This window comes from Microcebus murinus, chromosome 3 (genome assembly GCF_040939455.1).
Source record: "Microcebus murinus isolate Inina chromosome 3, M.murinus_Inina_mat1.0, whole genome shotgun sequence".
In the NCBI taxonomy this organism is placed as follows: Eukaryota; Metazoa; Chordata; class Mammalia; order Primates; family Cheirogaleidae; genus Microcebus; species Microcebus murinus.
In genome coordinates, this window is record NC_134106.1 from 37,750,692 (window position 1) to 37,768,648 (window position 17,957).

At 45.5% G+C, this 17,957-nt stretch overlaps 1 protein-coding gene across 3 annotated transcripts in view; it reads left to right on the forward strand.

The window, feature by feature from the left end:
• Positions 1-17,957, forward strand: part of PRKCE (protein kinase C epsilon) — a 478,538-nt gene that overhangs the window by 427,705 nt on the left and 32,876 nt on the right. For all 3 annotated transcript variants that reach the window (XM_012755911.2, XM_012755894.2, XM_012755903.2), the window contains one exon: positions 15,935-16,073. In XM_012755911.2, the coding sequence (XP_012611365.1) occupies positions 15,935-16,073 (139 nt within the window). The remainder of the gene's footprint in view (positions 1-15,934; positions 16,074-17,957) is intronic.

The window sequence follows — 17,957 nt, forward strand, 5'->3', positions numbered from 1 at the left end:
AGATTGATAAACCAATGAACTGACATTATTGAGAAGAAGCCAAGGCTGGGTGACTACATCCCTAAAGATCTTCTGGGCTGGAAATTTTGGTGATCCTGAAATGAGACCATCAGAGGGTGACCAGAGTAGGCACTATGGACTTGAGAATGTGGACGTGGATGGTGTAGCAGGTGTGGGTCCTTCTACAGGAAACTCATGGTTTCTCAAGACTTGTTCTCTACCACCCAGCCTCCACATGATGCAGGGAGGGCGTGGTTAAGAGTTTGCTCCATGGGTTCCAAATTTCAGTTCCCCATCCCCACACTAGCTGTGGGCTTCTGACAGATTATCCACCCTCTCGAAGCCTCAGATTTGTCACTTCTAAAATGAGGTGATAATACCCATTTCAGAGAGTTTTGGGGAGAATTAAATGAGGTCATCTATGCGAGGCACGTTAGTAAATGCTCACCAAGCACTATCACTGAGCACAGTGTCTATGTTTTTCTCCTTGTTTCACTTGTGGGTGGCAGAAGCCAAGCCTTAGAGTTCTGTCTCCTGCAAATCCTCTCACAAAGGCCGGGGCATGTGAAAGGTGCTCAATACATATCTGCTGATTAATGAGAAAGAAACAAGGGCATGGTCCAGAGTTATCTCCGCCTAAGTGATCATAGCACTTTCACTCTTCAACATTAGGTTATTTACTGCTGTATTTGTTGATTGTCTTTCTACATTAGAATGTAAACTGTAAGAGGACATGGAACTGTCCACTGTTTCCACAGTGCCAGGAACAATGCATGTCACATAGCAGTTGCTCCATAAACATTTGAATGCAGGAATGGATGATTTTATTTCTAGGAAAGGAAACGAGCTGACTAGGAACCTGTGGGCAACCTCTGCCCTGAAACCGCCTGAGCCCCAGGCTGACCATTTCACTCCTTCACCAGGGACTCCAGCCAGCCTCGGGTTCTTGTTGGCCAAAGGTGACCCACAGGAAGCTGCCTGTGCCTGTTCCTTGCCCCAGCACCTGCAGGGCCCAGGGCACAGCTTTGCGGATGGCAGCTGCTTAGCTTGATGTTGTAAGACTCACTGGGGATTGCTGCCATTTGGATTTATTATTTTAATTGTTTTATAGTTTATACTTATGCCCTGCAGTGATTTTCCATTAAATCAGAACATTTATGTTTTCAAAAAAGAGCAGGTATGGTTGTGGGTGTATATCATAACAGCTAATCTCTGGCAATAAAAACTGTTTGACAGTCATCAACAGATTAGGAAATTAGCATTTGTTTAATTAACCTCCATTAGAGACTGTTAGCACATGAGAATGGTGATTTTTTTTTTTTAGCCTGATAAGATGACAGATTTTGCTTTTGTGTATTCTTAAGGTTTCAAGAGTAGTTTTTGTTGTTTTCATGTCTATTAGCATGAACCATTGGGTTGGTAAAAATAATACAAAATTGTGAAGAGAGCAACACCACCAAGTATAATCTAGTAAGTCACTTACAATTAAACTTTTGTTGATTTTATGTATTAATAATATATATTATGTACATGTATTATATATTGTATGAAACATGTATATATAAATGATTATACTAAATATATGTAGTAATCATACTATATATACTTTATTACATATATATTTTCTTATGTATGTATATAAGGTAACAAAATTTCAACATCTATATATAGTATATATTAATCATACTGTATAATTTATTATATATGTACTTTATATATACCTCATGTACATAATAAAGTTTATAGTGTGATTAACAGATGAGACAGAGAAAGTAAGATATGAGTTATATGTTGCTTGGGCTCATTCTCATACCAGATAACTACTATATCACATATATGTTAATATTTCATTATATATATATACACACACACATATATATATAAAATATATAGGCAACAATAACTCACAACATCTTTCTTTTTCTATATATCTATTATGTTAAGCATACTATATATTTCAGCACACAATACTTCATTATATACTAAATATGTACTTTATGTATATATAATAAAGTATATAGTGTGACGGAAATACATACAGATGCCGAGAGTTATATGTTTCCTGGGCACGTTCTTATAGCACGTTAACCATCTTTTTAATTTTCACTGAAGCTTTTCAGTTTTTGCCATAGCACTTGCTAAAATAAATTCACAAATCGTTGTTTCTTTATTTCAGAATAGAGTACTTAAAGGACTTATTTTCATTGATCAGAACCACCAACAGATTCCATATTACTGTGTTTAACTTTGTCAAGACACTTGCTTTCTGGCTGAGAAATATTCCTTTCACAGACTGTGTTGCTGTCTCCACTGGTCTGGCTCATTTGCTCACCGGCTGATTTACCCCACACGTAGCTTCATTAAAACGCACATTAAAATATGTACTCTGCACAGGGAGAGGTTGCTGCTTGTTGTGGACCCTCAGGGCAGTTTGAGAAGAGTAGAACTGTAAATGCCAAATGTGAGGGTCTGCTAGAGTCTGTGTGTGCGCCCCATGCCCTCGGTACACATACATGACCTGAATTGTAAGTGAGAGACTTTGTTTAAAAACTGTGTCACTTTTCCCAAAGCAGAGAATGGATTAACCTTTTCAGAGTACCTCCCGTCGTTGAATATAGCTTACCAATATTTCATCCACATCTATGGCCAAACAAACTGCTCTAGTGTGTGGATAAATTCAGCTGTTAATTGTCAGCAAAGTCAGGGAATGAACAGCACTCTGTTCTAGCTGTTTTAGCTGAATGACATCAAGAAAATCCAAATCCTGCTCCAGGAATGATCCTAGGGTTAAAAGAGAAAAAAGGAAGCGGTTGCCTGAGGATGGACTCAGAGGTGGGTGGGCCGAGGCAGTGGTGGCAAGGAGGGCCCCAGAGAGGGAAATCCATAGCCTTCGTGCCAGGATTTGAGAAGTGGCATCGCAGCTGTGCCCCATGTCACTTCACGTCTGCTGACTCTCCAGGTCTCCTGATCTGTGCAGGTTCCTTGGGGGAGGTTATGTTTCAAGCTGTAAGTGTCCACTGTAGCTCAATGAGATTGGACAGATTGGCAAGTTGTTCAGGAGACCTCATAGTTGGGGAGAGGATGACTTTTAATGAAAAGGAAGTAATGAAATGTCAAGGTTACAGGCACGCTCCCAGATGGGAGTGAGTGCCATCAGGGCAACCAGTATGCATTGGGCCTAGGGGAGTAGAGAAGAAAGATGGGGCACAGAAATGCTGAACTTTGGACTTACTGGGATAGGGCACCATTGCACTGGCTGCCCTGCTCCTCAGGGACCGCCTGGGGTGGGAAGAGGAGGCAGAGAAGCTCCAGGACCCTTCTTGGTTGGAGGACTATGGAAGGCTCGTGGAGAAACATGGAGCACCCGTGAGTCTTCTCTGAATGATTTTTTTTCACACGGGGCTGCTACTGCCTTGTGCAAGGGCACGGCTCCCAGTATCACCTGCAGAGTTGTTGCTCTTCTTTTTTCCCTGGTGGAATTCTGGAAATCCCTTTCCCCTTTCCCACTGGCAGGTTTGAGACTTACAGTTCATTTCTCTACTAAAGCTGTTCACTGGGCAGCCGCTGGTACATGAGACAGTATTGGTCTGGAAAGGCATTTCTCAAAAAGTACAACTACTACTACTTATTCCTAAATTGGAGCCTTAGAGCATAAAAAGAAAAAGCAATGAAGGACCTCAGTTGGATAAAAAGATCTCCGGACCATGGAACTTAAGATCCCTGTCACTAACTGACCACACTCTTGGGTTGCAATTCTCCCTCTTCTTGGGTTTCCTGGCCACCAGTCTCTTGAGTCTCCTCTCTGGCTACTCTGTTGCAGGTCATGGGCATCGAGCATTGGGCTTTGCTTGCAGATTAGTTCTAGCCTCTTCTTTTTTCTCACACTTATGTGAACCCTCTGTCAGAAAATCTCACTCACATCATTATGTTCTCCAGCCCAAAGCTTCACACGTGACATGTAGTCAGCGTGTCCAGCTAGATGTCTCCAAGGCACCCCAGACTCAGCATAGGTGAGCTGAGCAGTTGCTACATCCTCATCTCACTCCAAAACCTGGACCTCCCCAGTACCTGACAGGCACTCAGTAAATGTCTACCAAATGGAGCAGTGGAGGCTGCCTGTAGCTCTACTTGCCTTTGTTTTGTAACTCTCCCAGATCGTAACCTCCCTGATGAAGAGGAGGACTCTCCTTAACCCACCTCCCCGCTTAGCCCACAGTTCTAGGACCGCAGATGCGCGTGGGCATGCTGCAGTCCTCAGTCCTCTGCTCTTCCTTACTGGCATGTATGCATATGCGCACACGTGAGCGCACACTCACACATTTCTGATCAGCTGAAAAGCCCCACATGGTCCTAAATTAAATACCTTCTGTGGCCAAATTAAACAAATACAAATGTAAGACTTCCTTTTTAAGAATAATAAAATCTGTTTTCTATCCCTTTAGAGGTCAGTCCGTTTTCAGCCCCCTGACCTGGCAGGAGGCCTCTGATACCCTCCAAGTGACTTGGGTGACCCCCGTTTTCCAGGAAGACGTGCCTTCCCTACATTCCCCTCAACTTGTGCAGAGTTACATTTGTGTTTCCTCTGCTCCTTATCTGGGCCGGAGTGACCTACAAGGAGCTGACCAATCTCCTCGCACGTGGCTCCTTATGTGGCTGGACACGGGAGACATATGCTTACTGGTTCTGGCAGCTTCTTTGGCAGCTTCCCTGACAAGGGAGCTTGAAGGATGGTTTTCTGGCCTTTCTGTCCGGGAATTCTGGGTGCTACAGTCCACTTCCGCTAGGCTCCAGGCACACCCTCGGAAAGGTTACTCTTGGTCTTTTAGCTGGAGTGGCCCTTTTGTGATGACAGAGTTCTGGCCAGACTTGGAGCTGCAAATCGCTGGGCCCAAAAAAGGCAAGACTAGCGGCCCTTGCCTTCTAAGTGCAGCAATGATGTCCTATTTGTCCCTCTGGTGTAGGACTTGCCGTCCTGAGTGCTCTGGCCTCGTGTCTGTCTCTCCCTCCAGACCCCAGACCCTTCCTTGAGGACAGGTATTTATGTATTTTCTCCCAGTGTCCCCAATGCCTGGCACGGAAACAGACTCTTAGTAGAACTCAGGAAATATTATGGAACTATTCCATCGTAGGGCCAAGTAGACAGTGGATGTTAGTAGTTGTAATCACATCATCAACTAGTCTGTCACTAAAATGGACTTCATAGAGACCCTGCCCCTTACTTCATCCTGATGTTCCAAGAACATCAAGTGCCAGACACTTTGCAGGGCTGTGGGGACCAGGCTGTAAACACAAAGGCACAGTCCCTATTGCCATGTTCATGAGAGGGAAACCAGTAATGCTCAGGGAAATAAGCAGAATAATGACAAACTGTGATCATTGCCATGAAGAAACTGACCAAAGTGCTGTGACTGAAGAAAGGTCATGGGTGACATGATGGGCTGTAGAGTGGCCAAGAGGGGAAAGGGAATGGAGGCACAGACGCAAATGATAAGGAGCCTGTTGTTTGGGACTCTTCCCGAGTATAGTGGGGAGAATGGGTTGGAGGGTGCAAGAGAATGTCAGATTCAGTCGCCTCTGATGGTGTTGCCCTTCGTTTTAATGGTTTTCCATTAAAATGTTTTAGTAGTTGCTTATGTTATCTGGGAATGTGCATTCAGGTCACGTGGCTGCATGGCGTCAGATCCTGACTTCACTTCTCTACTCACTCGTTCCTTCACGCATCTGACGAGCAGGTGGGGGACACCGGGCTGCGTCAGGCACTGTGGGGATGCGAAGCCCCTGCCCTCGTAGAGCGTCCGCTGTGGGGGACAGATGCTCATGGTGGCAGTGTTTCTAGTGCTAGGATATCAGGGCAGGAGACAGAAACCCCCGAAGGCCCCAGGCCCCCATCTTGGACTATGAGGGTGCGTGGTGAGGGGTGAGGCCAGTAGGCCAGACTGGCGGAGACCACAAAAGGCTGCTCACGCCATGTGAAGAGCTGTGTTCCTGGGGTGCCGCAGAGGAAGGCAAGCAGCAGGAGAGCATCATCTGATTTACATGTTATATAAAAATGCCTGCTGGCGAAGTTTTGCTCCGAAGTGGAAAGAGAAACGTTTGGTGTGCGAGTTCAGGATTGCAAGTTCAAGCAAGTTCTTTCATGGGCTCCAGCTGCCTTCACTTCCCAGGATCCTGGACGGGGACGGTCCTTGGGGACTAACTCATCCAGCCGTCTTGTCTCATACTTGAGGATGGTAATGCTCAGAAAAGGAACTTGCTCAAGGTCATCCCCGTCCTGGGCTCAGCCCCATCGGCTGTGTTGACGAGCCAGTGGATTGGCCCGGAGAGGGCTGAGAGGACTAGATATGAGTGTCGTGAATGCCAGGGCAGCTCATCCACATGCTGGGGCCACAAGGCAATGCCTATTTCCCATCAGTGAGGGTCAGGATTTTATCCATGAACGTTGGGGATAAGAACATACTTACATTATTGCTGATTTAAAAAAAGCAACTGGACAATCATGCAATCAGATAAGCTGTTCTGCAGTGATTCCAAGTCTTAATGCCCAGGTACAGCCAGAGGCGATTTATTATTTTTTTCTCCTTGGCAGGATGAGCCAGGTAGCAGGCTATTTATTTTGGCTCTGCCTCAGGACGCTGTTGGACACCTCAGGCTTCCAGCTGTCCGTGTAGTGGCTGAGAGTCTGCTTTCTCCAGACGAGAGGCCACCTGTTTGGTGAAAATAGCACTGTCTAGTTTATCAGTTGCATCTTATAAATGTCTTTCTCTGAGTTAGAAACAAGCACCACCCTGGCAGCAACAATTGTGTTCTCTAGCCACGAGAGGACAAAGTGTGGACACGATATCTTTTTTTTTTCTCTCCTCAAACAACATAGCAAAGTGGTTAAGAGCATAGCGATGGCATCAGGCAGGATGGGCTCTGTCACTCACTCGCCACCTGTGTGTCCTGGGCAGTTAATAACCCCACAAACACTTTGTCCTCATTAGAAAATAGGGATAATAATAGTTTGACCAGATTCATGGAGTATTTGTGGCATGAAATGCACTAAAAATCTTGACACCAAGCTGGGAATACAGAAGCCTTTGAGAGGTGGGTAGGGGCATGTAGCTATGATTTTGCACCTAAATGATTGAATTTTCCTATGAAAAGACTTGAAAGTTTTCCCTGCAGTTTTCCCTGCAGATTGGTCCAGAATGAAATATTATTATAGCATCGACTCTTAGTTATGAGCACTGCAATGGAGACTTTATAAATCATTTATCTTGGGCTCTGAAACAAATTATGCTTTTCTTTTTCACGGAGAGGTGACAGAATACTTTGCTTGCCTTCACGGCTGGCCTAGGGTGGTCTTTGAGGGACTTGGCGTTCCTGAGAGTGATGGGAAGTACTGACGCAGAGGATGCTGGGAGGAGTGCCTGCCAGTCACCAGCACTTGCCACGATGTTGAGGGAAAAAAATTGCCTTTCTCTTGAGTATATCATTAAATTCATGAAGGTGTTTGGTAAAGTCTTCCAGAAGGGCTTCTATTCCCATCTGATTAAACCACAGTCATTCACAAGTCTCCACTATTTGTCCAAAAACAAGCAGGGTTTCTTCACAGTCTCCCTTGAGGGCCTGCTCTCTGAAGTGAAGTAATTTTTCTAATCTTTTATCTTCAAGTAACTGGAGGAATTTTGCTCTCATGTGTGTAGCATTCATGCCTCAGCTTTGTGGAACTAGCATGCCAGGCGAGTGAGGGCATCAGAAAATAAAATGTGTGACTACAGTGGCATTACGGGTGCTTTTATGGCAAATTTTTTCATTATTTCTGATATATTAAGGTGTGCCAACCCTTTGCTAAATGCTGTGTGGTTTACAGAAGGAGAGTTTTCTGGCCCTTATTCTTGGGGAATCCACTCTCCAATTGGGAAAATACATTTTTCCGGATGGGAAAGGGGTGAATTCAGATGAGACAGCTGAAGTGTAGTGTGAGGAAAACAGGATTCCACTAAATACCTGAGTTCAAGCCCCAGCCACCTCACTGGCCTTGCTACCCCCCAAGTTGTTTATTGATGAATTGTGGGCAATGCTGCCGCCACCCAGGGCTGCTGCTAAGGGGAGTGAGAGGATACTGTCTGTGACATCCCCCAGTGGCTGCTGGTCCTGAGCAGCTGTCATGTGTCCTGACTCGTAGCACCTGTGCGGCCTCACCCCTACCCGTGAGCGCACACACTCACCACCGTTGCTTTCTTTGGGGAACTTTGTGTCATTCCCCAGCCCTGGGGAAAGGAATGCCGTGACTTTCTCACTAGACTAGGCTGAACGTCTCAGTTTTGTTGTGATTCACATTCTCTCAACATTTGCCACTTTCTCCCGTGTGTTACACTTGTATGCGCTTCACATTTTCCTCCCTCCGTGTCTGTCTCAGTGGCTTATACACGATGAGAGGCAATAACTCTGTACTCTTTGAGAACTGTGTTAGGGATTTCGTGACTCGCCCTGGGAGAGGATGTGTGTCTCAAGAAATGAGTGTGAGAGACCCCTGGCGAAGAATTTCCGGGGTAACCGCCACGGGTCAGGTACCGTGCCAGAGCTTTGACATAGGCTATGGCCCTCGGTATCATCTCCCGCCTAACAGACAAGGAAACCGAGTCTCAGAGATACTTGGGACCAGCCCAGAGTCATCCAGCTGGTAAGCGGCAGGGTTAGGAGGCAGATTCAGAACCGCCTCACTTCCTGTCCGAGTATGGGTTAGAGAGGAGTGGAAGGACCCGCTCCGCGTCTCAGATCCCAGCACGTAGGCACCGACAGCTGCCCCTTATACGTAAACCATCGTACGCAGAATGAGATGCGCACATAGCTATGCCTGAGAGGCAATTCTTAGAAGCCAAAATTGCATTTCAGATTATCCAGACACATTGCTAGAGACATCCACGGTTACTTTCTCGTCGTGTTAAAGGTACACTTTGACCCACCACTGGTCTCATCCTGTCTCCAACAGCTGTCCCCAATATTAAGACCTTACTACATGCCAGTTCTCCCCGAGCATTAGACCATTTCTTCCCCACCTCACAGCAAAGTCACTGGAGGGATCCTTGTTCTCACTTACGATCCTTTTCCATTTTTGTATCCTAAAAAAGTAGTAAGTACAGTTGAGTTGGTCTTATAAGTCAAACTTTTTGTTTTTTCCCTAAAAACAAAATGTTTTTTTCTTTCCCCTCAAATAGGGTATACAGAATTTTTTAAAGTACATTGTTTAGGGAATTTCCTTTTCTTGACGTCTTTTGATTTTCTGGAAGAGATCTGCATTCCTACCCCAGGGGAGCCTTGATTATACCATCCCGCCTCTAAATCAAGCCATCCCTGTCAGTGGCTGTGACCTCTCAGGCTCTGTGTTCTCTTCCTCACCACAAAGCCATCTTTTCCCAGCCCAAAGGAATTTTCATCCAAGCACCAAATAGAGGTGGTCACAGGCAGTCATGGGGGGTCAGCTCCACATTGCCTCTTACCAGCTGTGTAACCTTGGGCAAGTGGTCATGTTACCTTTTCTTTTATTTTCATCATGCATTTAAGTGGGGGGGGTGGTTGATGCCCAATGTTAGTAGGGTTAGTACAGTCAGGATCCTGTCTCCCCGGGATAAATTGCAGAGGACACTCCGGGCAAATGCATCCTTTCCTTGTAGCCAGAGTATTGTTCCCAAATCTCTATTTGGCTTAGTGGTTTGGGCCAGGCCATCTCAGAGCCTTGATCACTGCTTAAGACTTAGATTAGAGCAGTGGTGTTCCACTAGAGGCCCTACAAGGGACATCTGGCAATATCTGGAGACCTTGGTTGTCACACGGGGTGGGGGAGGAGTACTAGTAGCATCTAATACATACAGAACAGGGATGCTACTAAACATTCTGCAGTGCACAGGACACTGCCCCCTGCCATGCTACTAAACATCCTGCAATGCACAGGACACTGCCCCCTACCATGCAAAGAACTATCCAGCTCCAAATGTCAGTGTGGCCCTAGTGTGCCGAGGTTGAGAAACCCTGGACTCGAGGGGTGCTGGAGAGCCTGCTCCTTTCCCCTTCCCACAGCCCACATCCTGTGTGGCCCTTGGCAGCTGGGGTGACAGCAGTGTGATTCCATGGATGTTCTCACAAGTTTTCAGTCCAGTGGAGAGTGCAGTGAAGTAGCCATCAACCCGGGCACATTCTGCCTGAGCAGGAAATGCTGGAATGGCTGTCACCATTATTATTTAGCATCGTTCTTGAGGTTTTAGTCAACACAAATCAGAAAGACAAATGAATTAGAAATGTAAATACTGAAAAGGAGGTAAAATGATCATTAATTGCAGATAGTTTGAAAAATCCTGGAAAGTCAACTGGAAAATGCCTTTACAAAAATAAAACCAGTTCAGTCTAGTGGCAGGGCAGAAGATGATAAACAGAAGCCAATAAGAATACACCTTCAAACATATATTATACATAATGGAAGAAATTACCCCATTTACAGTAAGAATCTATTTTTAAAAATTTGTTTTGTATTGAGCAACACCTCATTTTATAATACAGAATGAGTGTCACCTATGATGGGAATTTATAATAGCTTGTACTATTTAGAAGTGGGTTCCATTGCAATTAACATAACGAAAGTGCTTTAGATAAGATTCAATTTTATTTCTTTTTTCTATGAAAGTTATCTGGAGGGGGACAGTCCAGTGACCTTTCCTGGGGCTTGGTCCTTGTCTTTATGGTCAAAGATAGCTGCTGTAGGACTCCAGGCATTATATCCTCATTCAGGCAAAAGGATAGAGGGAGAAAAGAAAAAAAGAGTAAAATTCTTCCTTTTAAAGAGACTGTCCTACATCTGATTAGTAGAACCTAGTCACATAACCACACTCAGCTCGAAGGGTGGCTTTTAATTCTAGTTCATAGCTATGTGCATGGCTTAAAAAGAAAAAAAAAAACAATGTTCTCTTACAAAGGAAGAAAGTGAGATGGATATCAGGACAACCAGCAATCAGTCTGCCATAAAATATCACAAGAAATGTACAAGATCTATATGAGAGAACTTTAAAATGCTCCTAAGGGATGCAGACCAGACTTGAACAAATGGAAAGACAAACAGTGTTATTGGATGAGAAGACTCAACATCATAAAGATTCAGTTCTCCCTGAGTTAATTTATAACTTTAAACATGTTCCTAGTAAAAACATCACCAGGATTGTTTTTAACTAGAGCAATGATTCTAAAGTCCATATGGAAAAATAAACAAGTGAGAATAGCCAGGAAATTTTGGAAAAGGTGAATAATAAGGAAACTAGCCCCACTGGGAGTTAAAACATACAATAAACCTATAATAGTTAAAAGTGTGTGGTATAGAGCCATGATATAGAATAAAGTGTACAGGAAAAAATCCAAGTACATATGGAGATTTAGTATCAGTATTTGATAAAGGTGGTGTTTCAGTCAATGAGGAAAAGATAAACTATTAGATATCTGGCATTGAGACAACTTAATTAGACATCTGGAAACAAGTAAAATTAGATGTATACCTCACACCTTTTGTCAGAACAAATTCCAAATACATCAAAGACTTATGTTTATAAAATGAAAGCATAAAAGTACTAGAAGAAATCTTGGGAAAAATGCTCTTATAACTTTGAAATGGGTAAAGGCTTTCAAATTAAGACATAAAAGCCAAAAACATCAATTCATAAAACATCAAAATTAAACACCATGAAATAAAACATCAATTATTAGTACATAAAAATAATATTAAGGACAAACCACCATAACCAATGTCAAAATTCAAACAATAAACTGGGAAAAGTACTTGTGATTCCTATTGCACACACAGTTTGTTTCCTAATATAGAAAGAGCTCCTAAAAATCAATAAAAAGCAAATGCTACAAAATAAGAATGAGCAGCAGTTCACAGAAAAAAAAATACAGATCTCTTTTAAGTATATGAAAAGATGCTGAAACTTACAAAGTAACTTAAGAATATACAAGATACTATTTTCAACAGACTACCAAAGCTTAGTACTACACCATGTTGGCAAGAATGTGGGAAGCAGAAACTGTCATATATTGCTGATGGAAGTGTAAATTGTTCAATCCCTAAAGAGGGCAGTTTGGCAATGTCCATCAAAATTCACATTCTTGAGTGTCTGATTTAGAAATTTCTTTTCTAGGAAATGTGTATGGTTACTTTCACACCTGTGCAAAATGTCACATGTACAAGGTTATTCACAGCAGTGCTGATGATAATAGCAAATATTGGAAGCATCCTAAGTGTTCTCCAATAAATATGGTATAGTATGCAGCCATAAAGAATTAGGAGGCTCTTTAGTGCTAAGACAGAAAGACCTACTATATATATCAAGTGAAAAAGGTAAGGTTTCAAAGTATATATATTGAAAGCTCCCATTTAGTTAAAAGGGGAAAAATGAATATATATTCACATTTTCTTATTTATGTATAAAATATGACCAAGAGGATACATAAGGAATGAATAAAATGCAATTATCCATAGGGGAAAAAAAGGGATATCTCGGGAATGGATGTGAGAAGGAGAATTTTACTATATGCCCTTGGATACTTTTTGGTGTTTTGAACACATGAATGTATCACCTATTGAAAAAAACTGAATGAACCTATTAAAAAATTGTGTAAGTCAAAGTCAAAATGGCTCATATATAAGGAAAGGGATTTTGCTGGATTCCCCCCACCCTCTATTAAAAAAAGTGACTCCTTTAAAAAAAAGTCTCCATCCTCAAAAGTAGCTTGGGACTAATATCTAGGCACTTGTCCTTGTTTGCAAAGCTGTCAACAAGTTTGAGGAAAACCAACTGATATTGTCCCAAGCACCAATGGGAAGGCTCCAGAAGAGACCCCCCCACCCTGCCTGCCAGCCCACCTCTGGGTGGGTAAGGCTGGGGAACAACTGTTCCCAACCCTCCTCCCCAGGGAGGCCTAAAGGACCCCATTTGGAGAGGCAGAATTAAAAACCTACAGGTGGGAGAATCCTGAGGCAGGAATAAGAAGTAGAAATTCAGGGTTCTAGGGGTAACAAAACCATGAGGAAATCTTGTAGGGAATGTCGACCTACCTCTCCCTCCCCCACCTCCTCCCTCCCTCCTTCCCTCCCCCACCTTCTCCCTCCCTCCTTCTCTCCCCTCCCCTCCTTTCTCTCCCCTCCCCTCCTTTCTCTCCCCTCCCCTCCTTTCTCTCCCTCTTCCCCACTGCTTTTCTCCTGTCCCCAGCCCCCACAATCATGGCCCTGAGCTCTTCCATCTGCTGAAACCCACCACTTGAGAACTGCTTCCCACTGAGAGCCCACTGCCAGGCAAGTTTGGTCCCAGAGGTATAAACACTTTGCTTTTTAACAGAACAGAAAAACCCCAGCAGAATAAAGTTCTAGCAATGGCCTTTCTGGCTCCCCGAGGTCTTCTGAACCACACTTTCTTCTGTCACTAAAGGGCAGGAACATAAGTCTCTGACTCTTCCTGTATTTGGTGTTATGTGGAGAGTTAGAGTTTTCAAGAAACGCAGACAGTGGAGAGGGAATTGGAGGAGGTGACCACAGACCGGCTTTCAGGCTTCAGTGGCAGGACGGTGGGAAGAAGTATCTTGGCTGTGTCAGACGACAGCTGCAGAACACATTTGGCAGTGGTGGCCACACTGGGCCTTTGGCTGGGGCAGGGAGAAGCGAGGGCAGGCAGCAAAGGCACGGTGTGTGTCTGGGGCTGTCCCCACCTTCTCTCACCCCTCCCTGAGAGGAGTAGGCACCTGAGCAGAGAGGCCAGGCCTTGCCCCCTGAGTCAGAATGGGGGCGAGGTTCAGGCTGCTTGGAACGTTCTGAATCCATCCCATTCATACAAAATTAGAACAAGGCCTTCCTTTGGACATAAAGACTGGAAAAATGAGTGCTCAGAGGGGTGGCATTGGGGTATTTTATAAGGTTGGGCTTGGTGGCCAGCACCAGAAGAAGTCAACCCACATTGAGACAGAGGGCCGAGGAGTGCCGCACACAGAAGCCCTCACCACCTACGTCACTGGCCACCTTCTGGTTTCCACTCACTTATCCTTGCAAGAGTGGTAGCCGAGCGTGCTCTTCCCAACTCACTTGAATGTGGTTTGTAGACTGAGGTGCTGAAGAAGCATCATTGTTCCTTTCACAGCGAGTGTCACATTGTGCTTATTGCATGTGCCATGGGGTCAGCTGTGCTGCTTGTGAGGGCGTGCAGGGGTGCGTGACTCAGTGGGCACCAAAGAGTTTGCCTCCCGAGGACGCAGACATTTGCAAATGGGCAGACAGGACGGACACCTACTTCCCTCCAACTCAGTGTCTGCATGAAGGAAGTGGGTGCGTTGGCATTAAAGACCTTCTACTTTCATTAGTCCTTCAAACGAGCCTGCAAGCAGGGATGTGTCATCCCACTTGACAGATAAGGCCACCAACCAGCAAGGTGACTTTACCAGGGCCAAGGCACAACCAGCCTCCTGCAGCTCAGCCTGGTGTTCATGTCACTGCTGTCCCACCCACAGCTAGAGGTGAGCTTTGACCACACACAGCAACCAGGGTCAGGACAGGGGAGCCCTGGTCCTGGTGGCTCAGCTTGGTTGGTTGTTCTCACTGTTCTTTCTGTAGTCCTCGAGCATTCACTTAAAGCAGCACATTTTTTGTGTTCTTTTTTCTCAAGCAGTCCCAGCTGTGAGCGGAAGTGGGGTTACAGGTGCAATGCAGACAAGTCCTAAAGTGCTTCCTTTGCACCTAGACCTAGATCCCTGACAAGGGCTGAAGTTCAAGTCCCGATGCTAGCAGGCCTCTTCCACTCTCTGCATGCAGAGGGGTGGGCCTTCTCTACAAGACCCCCCCAATCCAGAGTGGCTGCTTAAGGGGGCCCAGGGTGGGGACCTCCATCCTGTCCAGGTTCTTCTATAGGGTCAAGTCTTGGGTCTCCAGGCATGGTGGGGGGAGGGGGGAATTCTTACCCAGCACCCTGTATTTTATATAGTAAAATGGACCCCAGGAGGCTGTGCTGGTTGAGGCCAGCATGCCTCTATAGCCCTCACTCACTGTGAAGGACCACGTGGGTTCTGGAGGTCCAGGTTATGGAGGCCCATGCACCCTCCTTCCTGCCCTCGCCCCCTGCCCAGGCCTGCTTGCCCCTGGAAGACTGATCTTGCAAACACATTGTGCTCATGCAGGCTACATTCATCGCTCTCCATGTGAATTTCCTAAACCCTTTTCCTGGCACTCTAGACTATTGAAGGTAGGTTTTAACATGCCTGTCTTGCCTCCCTGGGGCTCAATTCTCTGGTCTCTTCATTGCCTTTTGCATCTGCTGTGTCAGCCTTCTCTCCCCTCCTGCCTTCCCTCCTCGTGGTCTGGCCAACCCTTGCCCTCTATCTAAGCTGCTCTTGAGGGCACTGTTTCCTGGAGGCCTTCACTGCCTGCACTAGCTGGCCGTGGTCTTCCCTTCTGAAATGTAGCAGCTCACCTAGTGCCCTGTAAAGTAGCACCTGGCTCTTCGGTGGTTTTGTCCGATGCATTGATGTTCACATGTGACAGGCTGGTCCTCCAGCTGATCCTGTGGTTAATTCATGAAGGATGGGGATAGATACTTCTTTCTTTCATAGCAGGGTCTGATTAATATGAATTTCAGGGCATAGTAGGGCTTCCTTAAGCAGTTACTGACTTTATTAAATCTCAGCAGTCTTGACATATCCCTGGGGTTACAGAAGCTCTTCCCTCTTGCTAGGAGGATGGAGGCACACAGGAGACTGGCCCACTCAAGACAGAGCCTCTGGGCTGAGATTGGGTTCAGGCAGGTCAAGCATCCTTCAGGGCTTTCTTTTCTAGAGATTTCCCCAGGATATGCATGTCTCTCCAACTCAAGAAGACTGCACTGGGTGAGTGAAGCATTCATTTACCATGTGGTCCTGGCCTGTCTTACAGGGATTTGAAACTGGACAACATCCTTCTGGACGCAGAAGGTCATTGCAAGCTGGCCGACTTTGGGATGTGCAAGGAAGGGATTCTGAATGGAGTGACGACCACCACATTCTGCGGGACTCCTGACTACATAGCTCCCGAGGTAAGGCCGTGTGCAAAGGCCTCCTCCTCCTGGTGGCAGGGGTCCAACCCCATGCACTGGGGTCATCTGGTGGTGTTGGGAGAAGGCTCTGGAAAACCAGGATGGATTCCAAGGAGGAGGAAGAAAAGGGGAAGTAAAAGGTTTGCTGATTTCTCTATAAGGAAGCCTCAGTGATGGGGGAGATGGCGAGTGAACTGAGAGTAAGAGGCTCTTCCCCAAATCTGGGCAACTCCTCACTGAACGTCACTGCCCCATCCTAGTCCAGAACCACCAATAAATCTCGGACGGAGAGAATTTTGTTGACTTGTATCATTATTTTCATGTCTTAACAATCAGAATGAAGGAACATATTTGATAAAGGAAGCACGTGGCTTTATCAGCTATAATTTGCTTACAGTAAAACCAAGAATCACTTGCCCTTTCCAGTGGAGGGGCAGTTCTGCATCCGGAGCAGGAAGAGGAGAGTGGCTGGGCCTCCTTATACCTGAGATCAGATGTCATTGTGAGCCTCACCAGCGGATGCCTGTCGTGAAAGTTGTTTGGATGTTTTGCACATTGTGAAGTGCTTTTTGCCTTGAGTTCCCCTGATCAGTCTTGCCAAACTGAGAGACCTAGTGTGATATGATTTAGATTGAGGATGTGGCCTGTCCTAGCTACTTACTCAAAAAATACTTACTCAAAATGATCTTGATGGCTCTGAGGCTCGCAAGATGGGAAGGAAGTTCCAGTTCCCATTGAGTACTGCCCATGGTGGATGGGTATCAGTTAGCACATTCAGCCTCCGTTCCTTTCAGCGGGCATTGTTTGAGCACCTGCTAGACACAGAGCAACGTGGGGATAAAGAATTGACTGAGACACTGTTCCCTCTTCTAAAGGAACTTTTGGTCTAAAGGGAGTGACAGATGAGTAAACAGCCTATTAAGCAAAACAAATAGGTACATAAAACAAGTTGGTATCCTCAGGGATCAAGGAAAGCTGCTTGGAGCACCTGGCAGATGAATCAGTTGCAAACAGCCAGGTTTTCCTTTAGCAGAGAGGGTGAGAGGGCATTCCTCAAAGCAGCAGGGAGGATTGGGATGGGGGCAAGGTGGGAAAGAAGGTTCCGGTGTGCCCAGGCTCTGATCCTTTGAGGGCAGGGTCTGTGTTTCTAATCTGGGTACTCCCAGGATCCAGCACACAAATCAGGCTCTTAGTAATGGTTTGTCGAATGAGTAAACAAGAACGTGTGACATGCCAACAAGAGCAAAGGCCAAGAGATGAAACCATCTTGGCCTTTATCAGAAAAGTTAAAAAGTATAGTAGCTAGAACCTAGGAGTTTTAGTGCTCATAGAATGAATGAGATTAGAGTAAAAGAGAAAAGAATGTGGCCTTGATCCTGTGGGATTGGTGGACCCACTGAGGGTTCCAGTGGAGAAGGGGCCTAATCAGACCTGTCCGGGAAGAAGACAAGCAGCAGCAGTGTGGGACAAATGGGACACAGGAGACCCCACTGTAAGGAAGGTCTAGGAGTGAGGGTGGTGAGGAATAGGTAAATCCTGTTCAAAACCTTCATCTTCTACCAGATCTGAAGAGTAGCGATTCCAGTCTCTCTGCTAGTGTGCTCCCTTAACAAGAACACTGAGGAATTCAACCTTCAAGGAGAAATAAATGAAAGTGAGAGCTTTCAACAGGGCCCTGCTTTTCTCCTCTTCCTCGTTCGTTGTTTGTCATCAGGATACTTGGTTCCAGGCCCTCTGTGAGTCAGTGCCAGAGCCCAGTGTGCCATTCCGGGCCCAGCGCGAGACAAACATTGACTTTACAATGAACAAAACACCCTCAATCCCCATGAAGAGCAGCCCTTCGGGGACACTCAGAGAGAGCAGCTTCACTCTCTGATCGTGTCG